The sequence below is a fragment of the Hirundo rustica genome, chromosome Z (assembly GCF_015227805.2).
Source record: "Hirundo rustica isolate bHirRus1 chromosome Z, bHirRus1.pri.v3, whole genome shotgun sequence".
NCBI lineage: Eukaryota > Metazoa > Chordata > Aves > Passeriformes > Hirundinidae > Hirundo > Hirundo rustica.
In genome coordinates, this window is record NC_053488.1 from 56,284,763 (window position 1) to 56,299,198 (window position 14,436).

Here is a 14,436-nt window from a genome sequence, read left to right on the forward strand (position 1 = left end):
AAATTCTTTGACAATTGTAGAGACAGTGGCACAGCTAATAAAGTAAAAATACCTCTGGTTACTGTAAAACATGAATAATAGGTCTCAATTTTTTACATGAACTGGATGAAAAGTCTGATTTTCTTTTTTTCTTTTTTTCTTTTTTCTTTTTTTCAGAAGGAACATTTTTTCCTGAAAATGGTTGCAAATGTTCATTCCAATTTTCATCTGTCTGTGGCATTCTTAATGCCATCATGCAAAAAGTGTTTCCCTTTAAAACACAAGCTAGTTTCATAACCTCTATTTGTTTAATAAATTTGTAACACTACACAATATGTGGCCTAGGAAGATCATATGAAACATAAAAATACTCATATGAGACTAGAAGTGCTAGAATTTAGTTCTGGAATTCAGTTCTTTCCTTAAGTTACTGAATACTTAATGTCACTAACAGAGTGCACAAAGAGTAAATCTTAGTGTGTGAATTCTCTATTTCCTCCCTCTCCTTCAAAATGCATCAGTTCTTCATTTGCCTTTCTAAAAAATGCTAATAAATTAATATATTAATATATATTAATATAATAATATAATATATATTAATTAATATATTAATATATATTAATATAATAATATATTATATATTAATTAATATAATATATAATATAGTAATATATTAATTAATATTAATATAATATATATTAATATAATAATAATATAAATTAATAAATTAATAGAAATGACAATACAATGGCATGAAAACTTTAAGGAACCTAGAGGATAGACCCAGAATTGTTAGATCCTAGAGGATTCTTATAAATGCTTAATGGTCTCTACTCAGTAATACTTCTCCTGGGACTCAGCCAATTTAGCAAAAATTAGAAATTAACTGGCAGCAAAAGCACTAACCAAGAAAATAGCTAGAGTTCAAATGGACTCCAAAGGCACCGTATAATGACCACAAATTTATTGAGATGAGCTGTTTTTTAGCTTCTTCCAGCATAAATAGATATTTTTTATTAAAATGAGACTATTCTGAAACAAGAAAGTGGTATCATTTTTTACAATTAAGCACACATTACCTGAAGTAGATATTGCTCTCTATTAAACTGAGAAATATATATGGAATAATTAGAATATTACAGGTTTTAAACCATGTTTGTGAGGATTTGCCCTGTCATAGCCTGCAAAAAGCTGGCAGAGGTTAATATATCTTTTAGCACTTGTGTCACTGTCACAGTCTTCAAATCAGCTTTCTATAAAGATTTTAAGCAATCTATCTACAGAAACATGTTAGAAAGTAATGACAAAACATTCTACAATGGTTCTGTTTTCCTGTAGATTGGCAAATGACTTGGATGAAAATGATGTTCGTGTACAGTGTCAGAAAGTAGAATAACTTGGTTAGAAGTATTCTACTTTAGTAGAATAAACAATGACAGAATCTTCACTAATCAAAAGAAAAGCCATCCATGCAGACAAAAAGAACACAAGACAAAGCTCCATGTCTTAAATCTTGTGCTAACTATTCCCATTTACATGCGACTTTCATTCCTCAAATATTACTGCACTACAAAAATCTGTGTTCTGATAATCAGTTTCAGCATTTGTCTCTGACCCTTATGTCTTGTCACATTGAATTCTTCCACTGTGCCCATGTTCCTCTCCTATGCATTTCACTTGAATTCTTTCTCATATATTTCACTCTTATACAAAGGAATTGTTGCTGTTCTGTGAAATAAAATATGAAAAGCTGAACAAACTGATGAAAGACATCATTATCTACAAAGCTGGAAACAGCATCACAAAATGCAAAACAAGCAGAATTACCTTATTCTCAGGAATAAAGTGGAAATTAGTGAAATGCATGAAGTGAGAGATGAAAGCTAGCCGACAGAAAGCACACAGTGTGAAAAACTGGACTGTAACCTTGGAAAGGCAAATTTAGGATGCTGCATGTGTACTGGGAAAGGAAAAAAATTGTAAAGATAGACAAACTTCTGATGCCTTCCTTTTGCCTTAGGATTAAGGAATGATCAACCAGTGCCGTCCAGGATGACAAAGAAATATAACAGGGACCCCAGGTTAAGCTCTCACAAAGTGCAATTACTTTGTGATTGCTGGGGCTGATTGCCCAGAAACACCAGACAGAAACACTGACTGGAAAGTTGACACTAAGTCCGTGAAGGGGTTACGCAGGTGAGGACGAAAGCAACAAGCAATCACTAATTCAAACCACAGCAATTTTGGCAGATAGTATGCCACTTTCATATACTACAGTGATTCCTAAAGCATCACTGCCTTGACCTCTCAATTCTCATTTGCAGTTTGCCTCTTTGTGGGCTGTGTGTGAGTCACAACCCCGGAAGACAACACACTTCTTTCACACATCCCAGGCCCTCTGCACTCTGGCACCTGCTCTAGTTTTCTTTTTTTGAGCATTAATTGCAGAAAGCCATTTCTTCTGCTATTGACATTGCTGCTCCAAAGCATATGACAGTGAACCAGCCAAAAGTCTATTCTTACAACTGGCAGCAACAGCATGTCTCAGTACTTACCACACCATTGGATTTACATTGATTTTTATGTGTGATTTGCAATCTGACAATATTCACAGCACAATGTTATTCCTGAAAAGATTGCCATGATATATGGTAATATATGGGATATATGATATGGTATTTTACATATTTTGACTGCGACAAATGGTTGATTTCTAACTGCCTTATTTGGACTCTCAGTTGAATGAATATATTTTGCCAAGTTTGGTCATGGAAGAAAACATTCTCATCTTTGGAGAAAAGGAGTAATTTTATATACTTTAAAGGACTAGAAATTTGATCTCTTTAAAGAACTATATTATGATGCTTTATAAATGTAGGTTATAGATAAGGTTTTGAATACCATTCTATGCATATTTGTATCTCATTTGTATAACAAGCTGAAGTTCTAAGTGTTGTCACGTAAACAGAAATGAGAACAGAATTGAAATATGAACATATTGTCATTGTCATCTTTAAACAGGTAATGATGGTTAAGATACAGTGCCCTGACAGCGTGTGAGTCTGAAATGCACATGTAGCATATTTTAAATGCTCACTAGATGGCAACATTGCTTCTCTTAAGTACAGCTTCCAGGGTGTAGACAGCAGCCCTGTAAACTTTGACTGTCATGTTGCCAGAAGGAGTATTAAACCACGGCCTAGAAAAAGAAGCAGAAGACCATTACACAGGACTACAAAAACATAATTTCTGTTTCACTGTGGGGTGGGTGGTGGCTTTGTAAAGGGAACATAAACATAGATTGCCATTGTCACCTTGGGTATGAGCTTTAATCAGTGAGCTCACTTCATTTTGAATCTGATTTGGAGCGTCCCTTTAAACAGCATCTAATTGACTAATACATGTCCAGTAAGCTGTCTGCTAACACCTGATCTGGCACAGGGAACAAACCCTGGAGATAAAGAGAAGGATGTTAAGGAATGAGAAATACTTATCACATTGGAGAAGTGCTTTTGCAAAGAGAAGTGTTTATCACATGGAGAAGTGCTTCCAAAACCAAAGCACATTGGATTTTTTAAGATATCAATCTGATGCTGATATATATTTATATATTGCACTTCCAACAATAAGTTTTGTGGACATCCATGAATAGTATAGACATAGAGGAATAAACTAAATTCTTCTAAAGTTAATGAGAAGGCTTCTGCTGAAAGGAGAAAGGTGTGGGACTGGCTTTCAAATAGATCTTCAGCAGAGGACTTCAGAATGTTTGCAGGTGAAGATCTTCCTTCAAGGAAAATGAGTGAAATAATTCCTGCTTGTACAATACTGCAGCAATGGAAATTAAATAACTTTGCACCGTGGTCCTGAGATGAATGCACGAACCCAGCTAAATTATGACTAAATTACAAATGTACAGAATGTAATTTGTGGTCACCAGGAGGACTTTGTTTTCCACATAACTATCCAGAGTAAGTTAAAAAAATAATAATAATTAAGGCTTTCCATTACTATCCCTTTTCAGTCTTATGTGTCTGGATCAAAAGAGCTGTGCCTTACAATATAATGCAGGTGGTGCCTCCTCCAAGGCATCTGTCCTAGGGAACTACTGCCATTCTAAGATATACATAGCAGGACAAGCTTAGAAGGACTGGGGAAAGGGAAGATCAAACCTAAGCTCACCAACCTTACTTTAATTTTGGTAGAAATGTAAGCTCTGCAAGAGATTGCGTACCACCATACAGGCCTGATGCTGAAGAAATGTCATGAAAATATATGTAAACAACAATTTCATCTGTAATTATAGCAGCTGGGCTATGTGATGTCCTGTACACTCTAGAGGTGCCTTACTACTACCTACATATCCACAGTTACAGGGCACCCTTTCGTTTGACATGCAGTGAATGCTTAACCGATCTCCTCTCTCCACAACAGTGTTGGCTAATAATTTTACCTTGTCTTAAGAAATCATAGAGTTGTCAATCTCAACTGCAGTTAAGGCAGGGAAGCCTTTCTATTAACTTCTACAGACCAAGATCGGAGGCAAGTATTTAATGAAAAAAATGTAATGTTCAGCTCAGTGGCAGATAATATTATGCACATACATTTAAACAAGATAGTCTTTTAATTTCACTAAGTCTAAAAATAAGCCTTTAATGCCTCCTAATTTAAAACCACAGTCGGGAGCAAGCACTGAGATCAGGAACTGAAGGTCCCTTTTCACTTCAGAATTTTCCACCTACCAACTGACCTCTGTGATTTGCTGTGTGAGGAGAAAGCCCTTATGCAAATGACCAAATTCTTGCTTTTGACATGGCAAGCCAATTTCACCCTATGGTTTGAGCTCCCACTGCATCATTTCTGTCTTCCCAGATGTGTAGATGGCACAGTGGAGGAACAGGATCATGCTGCAAAGTCTCTGGCAGCACGAGTCCTCAGGATGTGGGTGTCTCCCACACTGGCAGCATCACTTGCTGAAGAGCACACCTGAATCATGCCATCCATGGACAGCGGGACAGGCAGTGACAGAGCCTGCCTAACTCATCTGGTCACTGCACCTCACCTATTTTTTGTTCTGCCCACCCAAATCCATATCAAGTGTCCAAGAAGATGCTTTGACTTAAGGACAAAAATACATTCCTTCAAAGAAAAGTGCTCTGGACTCGAAATGCACTTGATGCCAAGCTGAGGTTCTATATGTGTATTTATGAGTTTTGGAGTGATGTCTTTATGCTTTGAGGGTAAGTTGTGGGGTTTTTGTGGTTTGTTTTTTTTTTTTTTTTTTTTTTTTTTTTTTTTTTTTTTTTTTTTTGCAGCAGGAAATGGAATATTGATGAGGGCTGTGCCTAATGGGGAACGATCTGATTTTGTACAACTCCCCATCATAAGCTCTGACAGATACATGAGAACAGTTACATGTGACTGTATCTGAAAATGCTTTTTGTTATACTAAACCCTCCATTCCATAGGAAGCGCTGCCTATCCTGCTTCTCATAGAGATCAGATAAAGTGCTCTTGTATCTTGGTCTGCTTAACTCATTTGAAGAAATATGGTAATACTAAGTATATGCGACAGAGTCCTATGTAACTTCTGTCAGCATGTCTTTCTCCTACACCTATTTGCCAGCACAACATACAGATACCAGTAAGCATGCAATACAAGACAAGCTACATTTTCCTTGCTGTTCCATTCTAATACTATGTGTCAAAACAGCTGCTGTGTAAAAAATTTTGCATTTCAAAACTGCTAAAAAAATTTTGTATTTCCACTACAAAGTCTTCTGCAGATGAATGTATGCTTGTGAAAAAGAACACTTTCACATTCAAATTAAAGCATAGAACTGTTAAAGATCAAAGTAACTCTAACCATTTAGATTACTTTTTGGTGGAACTGGAAAATTAACATGTGAAGAAGAGCATATAAATGATGTGTAAATTATGTCATAGAGTATCTTAGAAAACATTACTTTTATAACCGAATCAAACTGACAGGGAAAGAAAGACTTGTTACTTGAATTTTGCAGAGAACTTACTGTTAGATAGCAAGCCAAATGTAAATACTAAAGTAATATATGCAGTTGCACCAAGTATTTTAGTCAGGTGCAGCAGGAACCATTATTAGTACTTGTTTTACAAGCATTTAACATTTTCATAATAGTCTAAAAGAGAAGGTTCATAGCATGCTAATTAAGAGACAATTCTAAACTGAAAGAAGTCACAAAGCATCAATGAAGACTGAGACATAATGCTATAAAACTGAAAAAAAATTAGAAAAATAAGGAAGAGAAAATGAGATTCAAATTTGGAAATGTACAGTCAACTATATCTTAATAAAAAATACCCTACCCAGGAGAGAAGTGAGTTTGAAACAAGCAAAGCATTAACACCAAAGGAGTAAGTGAATTAGATTTTGGTTGACTTGTAATGCAGAAACTGCATAGACTACTTTTAATCTGAATGCTTGTGAAGTCTGCTCCTTGGAGAGCTCACAGCAACTTCTAGGAACTCAAGGATGAAAGATGTTCCCACACATTCATTCATGAGGAAAAAACATAAGATGGTTGCACTCAAGATCAGGCAAGTGGCAGCCGAGGTTGTACATTGTATACTTATTTGAAGAATGAAAGGGCCAGAAGAAAGCTAAGACTGGAAATTTCTATCTGGTAGAAAATAATCAGTGCAGAAAAGAACTGTCATGATCTGGGATACTTAGTGGCTCAGTAGATCAATAGACATGTTGGTATAAAGAAACTGCTATCAGCCACAAGGATCGATGCAGTATAGCTTTTCTACTCCTATATATTCCGTATGATTTAATCTAACAGTTAAAAGCGGTAACGTCTATTTAGCGTAAGTTGAGTTTATTCCTAAATGTCACTGGAGTGAGATGCAATTCTGCAATGAAATCTAAGCACACTATAACAGGAAATCAGTACATCCCAGGACTGCAAGACTGCAGCTCTACAGATGGTCCAACAATCCACTGCAGCATTAAGAGGCATTTTCTACTTATTTTTGAACACTGAAAATATCATTTGACTGTGCACTAATCCAAATATTTTATGGTGCATCTCTTCCAGTTGTGTCAGCTGATTTGTTTATACTACATTATGTCTCACTGCCACCCTTACCCCTCTGCTCTTAAGTGCCACAAATGACAGACGGCCGTGATTGTGTAAAATCATAGTAATTTAGGAGCCCTAGTTTCAATTTCAAAATGAACAAAGGTAAATCCCAGAGCCTCTGAATTCTGCTGTCAGCTCAGAGACAGGCCATTTGCTCTGTAGTGTTCCCTCTGCTCTGGGCTTTTTCCTCCTTTGTGTGCTTCAGAAGAGGATAAAAAACTTGGAAATAGGGTGGGGGAGGGGGTGCGGATTTAGGGCTGGTTGGTTTAGAGATAGGAGAGAAAAAAATGGGTGAAAAACTAAGAATGATGCATTATTCCTAACTGAATCTGCAAGAGATAAATTGATCTAAGTTAAAAAAAAAAAAAAGATCCTCTGAAGTCAAAAGGTCCCATTGACTTTAGGGGAATTCTCTGGCCACTAAGTATGTAGTCCCATGGCCATATTACGTCTTTGCACTCACTTCTGTAACTGAGCACAAACCTGAATTCATGGACTATCAGATTTCTGGACATCCTCTGAGTCTCTCTGGAAACACTTCCCTTTGGTACTGGGTCTGCAGGGAAACAGTTTTTAAGGACTATTTAAATCGCCACTCAGCTGGTTTGCAGCAGTGCGACCCACTGCTGCAGGACTGATGTATGCACAAGCCACCTGTGAGTAAAATTCATATGGCCATGAGAGCTGAGAGGGAAGTTGGACCAGATGTTCACCTCTAATTCTACACTGTGGGTGCATAGTTTTACTGGATAGTGGCCTAGGCCAAATGTGATAATAACACATGCCTTAATAAACACAGTGCCAGAAAATTTTAACTTGCTCCTGGACAACTTGCAACTAAAGCAGACAATGTGTTATAGAGCCCCCTGCACATGAGCATGCATGGGCAGAAAACATGCTATAAATTTTAGCCACAACTTCATTTTTTTACCAGACAATAACTACCATATATCCCACTACTATATTGAGTGGAGGCCACATCTCCAGGGTCCTCAGTAGGTCTGAGCACACACACAGAGACACACAGATCTCAGTGTACATCCATGTACATGAGACAGCAAAGTTAGGCCAGAGCTATAGAGGTGTCTTCATGACTCAAAATTAATTAATTTGTTAGTGCTCTCAAAGATGACTTTCTTTCCTTCTTCTTTCTTTTTAATTAAATTCCATAACAAAGTGTTACCCTTTGATTAAGTTCTCAGCCACAAATGATTCAGCATATTTCACTTCTTCAAGTATCTAATTAGGATGCCGATCTTTGTTCGTGTTATTTCTTTGTAACAGAAGTAGTACTTCCAGTGGCTTTGAAATACAACTACAAGCATCAGTTGAACAGAAATCCTCCTTAGACAAAAAACACCATTAGCCATTGTGTTTTTAACAGTTTCATCTCACAGAGAGGTCTCTGTCACTCGTCAAAGACGAAAGCAAGGGATAGGCTCTCCAAGGCCTTCAGGCAGAGAACCAGGGATATCCACAGAAATACATTCAGAGTTTGTGCACTTTATGAATTTGGTGAGCTTGCTCTGGCATTGACATTCATGCAGCCGAAGTATGAACTGGTACTTTTTCACAGTAAGGACTCTAGAATTAGCTGCTATGGGGATTCTGAGTGCTGACAAGAATATGGATGCTTGGCTGAAGAGTTCATTTAACCCTGCCAGTAATGAGCTCATTTGAAACAAGCCCCTTCCTACTTATCACTTGGTTATGATTGATTCATCACCTGCTTTGATGCTTCTATTTAATAAACAAAAATAACTGCTCGGTTTAAGAACTGCATCATTTTTAGTAAAAACAGAGCTGCCTTAATATTATGTCAATTAGTTCCAGACTAAATTTTTTTCTTTACTCTGTATGTGTGTGCGCACACACATGTGAACATGAAACTTGTGTACCTGTGTATGGCATGACATTTTAATGAAGACAGTACTGGAGCTTAGCTTATATATACACATTGCACTACAGGAATAAGAATTTTCCTTACCGATTTCACTCATGGATATCCCTGGAGCTAATTGCCCGTTGTTGAAAGAGCTATAGGTAAACAAGTTTGGTACAGAGGTGAGGTCATAGATAGGTTCCTGCTTTATCTGTTTGATTCCAGTCATGTCTAACCCTGATTGGTCTGGGGAGGGCTGGGCAGAATCCACGCTATAATAGCCCTCAGACTTCGGCAGATCGATGACGTGCCCGTTTGAGTAGGTGCTGCCGGTTTCGTTATTCAGATTGTTCAAGCCATTGCTGATGCTGCTGCTGTAAACCCTGACGAGGGCTTCTGCCTCACCACTCTGCTGCTGCCGCTGTTCCTGCAGTCGCTGTTGGTGCTTCTGCACTTCAGCGTATAAGCTATCCCTCTGCTTTTTAGACATTCTTCCAAATTTCACAGCTGAAAAGCAAAGCACAATAAGAAGCATTGTTGTCTTTAATTTTTTTCTCGATTCCCGTCAACCCCACCACTATTTTGATATTAACTTTCAGGGTTAGTTTTGCTGTGGAAACATCCTTTTCTGTGGAAATGAGAAAGGATGCAAAGCTTTACATCACATACATCTCATAAAGAAAAAGATATTGCATACTTGATTTTAACAGATGACAGTGATTCCTATTTGAAAGGAGGGCCTCAGTCAAGGAATCCACTCCCCACTATGAATGTTAAAAAGACCGTGAATCCTTTTATATCTCTGTTCACTGAACAACGACCCAGAGCTGTATGAAATGTACAGTAAATTCATATCCATTTGCTAACTTTCCACAAACCTTTACACAGTACATCAACAAGATTAGTATTCTAGGTGAAAACAAGCCATAAAGCCTTATTATCACATCCTTTATGTGGGGTGTTATCTCCCTACTTAAAAAAATAATCTTACAGGTTAGAACCTAGAGTTGAAGGTAAACAGCGCAAACGAATGTCCTCTTTTCCACAGAGCAAAGTCTTATGGATTTAAGCAATCTCCATTTTAATAATCTCCATGCACAAATCCATGCACTCCTTCTGATGAGAAAGGGAGGAAAATATAAGAGGGCAAACAATTTACCCCAGAAACAGGTTTGATTACACTGAGATTGAAATTTTCAAAGGTGAGAGGCTGATTGCTGTGGAACTAGGAGGAGTAAATTCACAGCCTGTATATAGAGTGGATCACATCTGATTATCACTCTCCACGCCATCTCTGCATAAATTCTGGTCTTCTACTGGACGAGATCTTGAGATCTTAGAGCAGAAGCAGTTGTTGATCGTGCTCCAAAACAAATGAGAGATACATTCAGCAGAATTGATCAGAACAGGTAAGGGGACATAGCTCCAGAAATACAGACTTCTATATATTATGAGGTGTATTTTCTGTACTGTATTTCCAGTCCATCTGAAATTTTGATCAATTCAGAATCATATTTATTAGCACAGGACTCTCATTTAGCCCTTGAGAAGAGTTTGAACCTATATGTGGATAAATGTGAAATTATTCCACCAGGTAAAAGAACAGGAAAAGTAGAGCATAATATGAAAATACAGGGCCAGAACAATAAGGTGTCAGCTGCTATGATTTATTTTAACTTTTTTTTTTTTTTTTTTAATTTTTTTTTTTTATTTCCTTTTTCACCAAGAGGGTTTTTTTTTCTTATTGCCAACCTCAATTTAGTTGCAGCTCTACACTCAGGCTATAAGCTACCTCACACAAATTCAGACTGCCCCTGGAATCAGCGCATGGTATGCTGCATACCCTTATAGACGATGTACAATGACTGTATTTTAAATAATTTTGAACAATGAAACTGTGTATTTTCTTCAAATTTAGGGCCTCAGTAATAAAACCACTGTTTATCCTCATTATATATTCATTAATTGGATTCTCCAGTTGCTGTGAATTAGCATCCTGCCTCTGCATGATAAAAATGAGTTATTACATGGCTGAGAGGTAAAAATCAAATTAAAGTTTTCTGTCAAAAAATTCACACAGCTAATTTTAAATTTTCAAGACGTCTTAATATTCTTTATCCTAAACAATCATAAAGATGCTCACATAAACTATGAGAGTACAAAGTGATGCCGTTGGAAGAATCACTCATTTTGTTTCTCTGCAGTGGTCTCTGAATAATTGGTTGGGAAAATGGCACTGTCAGCTACATTAGAATGCCCCTGTGACACCTTAAATCATTGGAAGATTCAACTTTCAGGAGGAAAGCATGTGCTGTTAAATTGCTGAAGTGTTACTCCTTTAATCACCATGGAGAATTAGGAGCTAAGGTGTCAAGTAAACTGGATGCTAGATTCCAAAAGAATTCATGGATTAAAGGCCAGATTGCAAGGCCCCTCCCAGAGTGGTGAGACTGGTAAACAAGTAACTTCCATGAGACATAAAACACACTGAGGTAGAGGAAGACCTATTATGGTCCAAATTTTAAACAAGTTTATAGTCTGTGGACTGTTTACATAAATAACTCTTTAGGTAACTTCTCCATCAATAACTTAATTTCAAAGGAGAGAGAAAAAAAGAGTTTCTCTCTTTTAAGAGAGAAAACTGCTTCCAGGAAAAATGAAATTAATATAAACTGCTTTTAAAAAATGGAACATTTTCTTCTAGTATTTTCTCACCATATAAAACATGTTTTTAAGATGGAAACCCCCTGCATGAGGAGTGGTGCCCAGGGCATGTCGGCTGTGGACAACCTTGCTCAAACCTCCCATTGTCTGCAGTTTTGGTGTGATGCATGCCCTCAGCCTGCTGATCCTGGCTGATCACACCACAGTTTGGAAGGTGGACCAGCGCTCTACAGGGACCACAGGATCCTGAGATGGCATACACTGTGGAGCTTTCCTCTGGATCCATTTTCAGCGCTAAATTAGGAAACTTTCTCCTACAGACTCAGATAAGAACAGGAGGCAACGTGCAAGTAAAATAAACAGTGTTCCTACCAATGCAAAATATTTGGTCAAGTGCTCTGAATAAAACAAACAGAAACCCCTAATGCTATCAAGGTGTACATTTGTGTAGGTTTGTGTTTCTTACTATCAAACCTTTAGAGATCTCAGGGAAATGGATGCTTTCACACATCAATATTAAAAGTTAAGATAAATGCTGATGTTTAATGTAATGCTTAATATAAACCTGCCTCTCCAGAGGTGACCTATTTGTGCTCTGTGCTTTTGATTAAAATAACGTCTTTCACTTCTGACTCTTTTCTGTTCTAAACTAATACTGCTCTCCATTTTGTGGTTTTCCCTACCCCTCTCCATGAAAATAGCCTTCTTTGTTAACTGGATGGCAGAGATCGTCTCAGAGTGCACACATTACAAAGCACGGAGCTTCTCTTCTCTCTTTTTGCAGAAATCTACAGGGAGTTTAAGCAAGTCAGCAGTGAAGAAAAGTTTCAAAGGGCTTAGATGTGAAGCACAAGTTTCACTCCTTACCGTCTCGAGACATTCCAAGGGCAAGACATTTCTGCAGTCGGCAGTGTTGGCAACGATTTCTGTTGGTTCTGTCAATTAAACAGTTTCTCTGTCTTGGACAGGAGTAGGATGCATTGTTCTGCTGACTCCTCCTAAAGAATCCCTTGGGGCAAGAGAGAAGGAAAGACCAAGCATTACCACGAGCATATTTATGTATGTGTGCACACATGCAGAAACACACACACACACACACAAAGAGGAGCATGCAAACAGCTATAGTAAACCCTTATTTAGGTTTATATAGCTTATGCTGTGGTTCTGCAGATATGGTGGCATTGTATTAAAGAACATTTAATCATAATAAGGAGAATTGTGTATTCTGTAAAGAATATAATTCTATTTTGTTAAAACCTAAATGTTACCGAATGCATTTTTACTGTTCAATAATGACCCTGTATCATCTAATACTTGCTCCTAACAGAGGAAAAATCTGTCAGCATTTGTAAGAGATTACTTCTAAGTACTTGTTTTGTCATTTCTCCCTTTAATGAAGAGACTGGTAACTGTTACTGGCTACACACAGCATGGGAATCTGAAGTCTACTGTTCACTTTAACTTGGCAAATGTTGATCTGATCTAGAGAGACATATGATTCAGGAGTGAAGTAATTAAAATTCAGTCCTCACAAAAGCACTAGGATATAATGACTGTATCAAGTAAAGCCAACACACAAAGGAGAGAGCAACACCTTTAGATACTACCATGAGAATATAATGGCGTTTTCCACAGGCTGTTTGTCTAGAGATCTGAGGGCTACAGGGAAAGTATATACACCTAAGTCCTTATGAGCTTCCAGCTGCTATGAGGTGGTGCCAAGAGCGTCACCAAAAAGTACTGTTATGGTAGACATGCAGCAGCTGAGGTGACAAGAGGAATGAAACCAGGGGTGAAGAGAAACAAAAACAAATGGATCTTTACCAAACAAACATGCAAACGAAAATAAGGCTCAGGAGTATCTGCAAGTCCATAGAGAAAAAAGCAAAGTAGAGAAGTTCCCTAACAAGTTTGGCAACTTTAAATGCAAGCAGCTGCAGATTGTGGTGGGAAAGCTGAAGCATAGCCTGGACATTGTAGGAGGCTATGAGTAGCAAAACAGCAGAAATATTATTACTGCAGTTACACAAGTCACCAGAAGAGACACCAAAGTTCATGTGCCTTTCTGTGGTGGCTTACAATGTTAGAATGAAGCCAGAAAGCAACAGCTGACTTCATTTGTCAGGAAAAAAAATAGTGCATCTCTGCATAGGTTGAGGGATGTTAATACTGAGCAATGGACAAGTCACAAGGTGACAGTGCTACAGGCCTCGATTCACTTTCTACAGCTTATGCATGAATTCTCACTCAGGTCCTGGCGAGCTGAATGAGGGTGGCGTGGGGTGTCAGTAACAGTGACAGGCATGTTGTTCCACCAAGGACACCAGCAGTTCTTGAAGTCAAGCACAGAGACCCACTTGAACTGGCTTGAACTTGTACTATCAGAGATCACAGTGTAGCTAAGATATAAATTAAATTTTGTGATTCGTACTTTTCAGAAAACAGATGTCCTTTGGGAACTCTCAGAAAAATTCTGGTGGAAACTTAACTGATCTTAGCTGACCAAAACTTTCCTGATATGGTAGAGGTACCTTTTATTTAAGACCAAATGGATGTAACTGGAGGTGTCTTTGCTGAACTTTATAGCAAGTCTTGGTTTTGACTTGTGAAGGATTTTCTGTTTTCAGTTTTAGATTTTAGCTGCCTCTATGGATTTCAGAGAACAAATTAATTCAGCAATGTTAAAAAACACACACACAACCATTTGGCATTGACAGTGCCTTCTCCTGCAGCACTTTTTGTTCCTTTTAAGGCTGATCTCATCTCAGAGGAATTTGTTTCATCTTT

At 37.7% G+C, this 14,436-nt stretch overlaps 1 protein-coding gene across 2 annotated transcripts in view; it reads right to left on the reverse strand.

Annotated features, from left to right (window-relative positions):
- The window catches only part of RORB (RAR related orphan receptor B), a 126,043-nt gene that overhangs the window by 15,443 nt on the left and 96,164 nt on the right, over positions 1 to 14,436 (reverse strand). For both annotated transcript variants that reach the window (XM_040090369.2, XM_040090368.2), the window contains 2 exons: positions 12,517 to 12,658; positions 9,091 to 9,492 (listed from right to left, as the gene is read on the reverse strand). In XM_040090369.2, the coding sequence (XP_039946303.1) occupies positions 9,091 to 9,492; positions 12,517 to 12,658 (544 nt within the window). The remainder of the gene's footprint in view (positions 1 to 9,090; positions 9,493 to 12,516; positions 12,659 to 14,436) is intronic.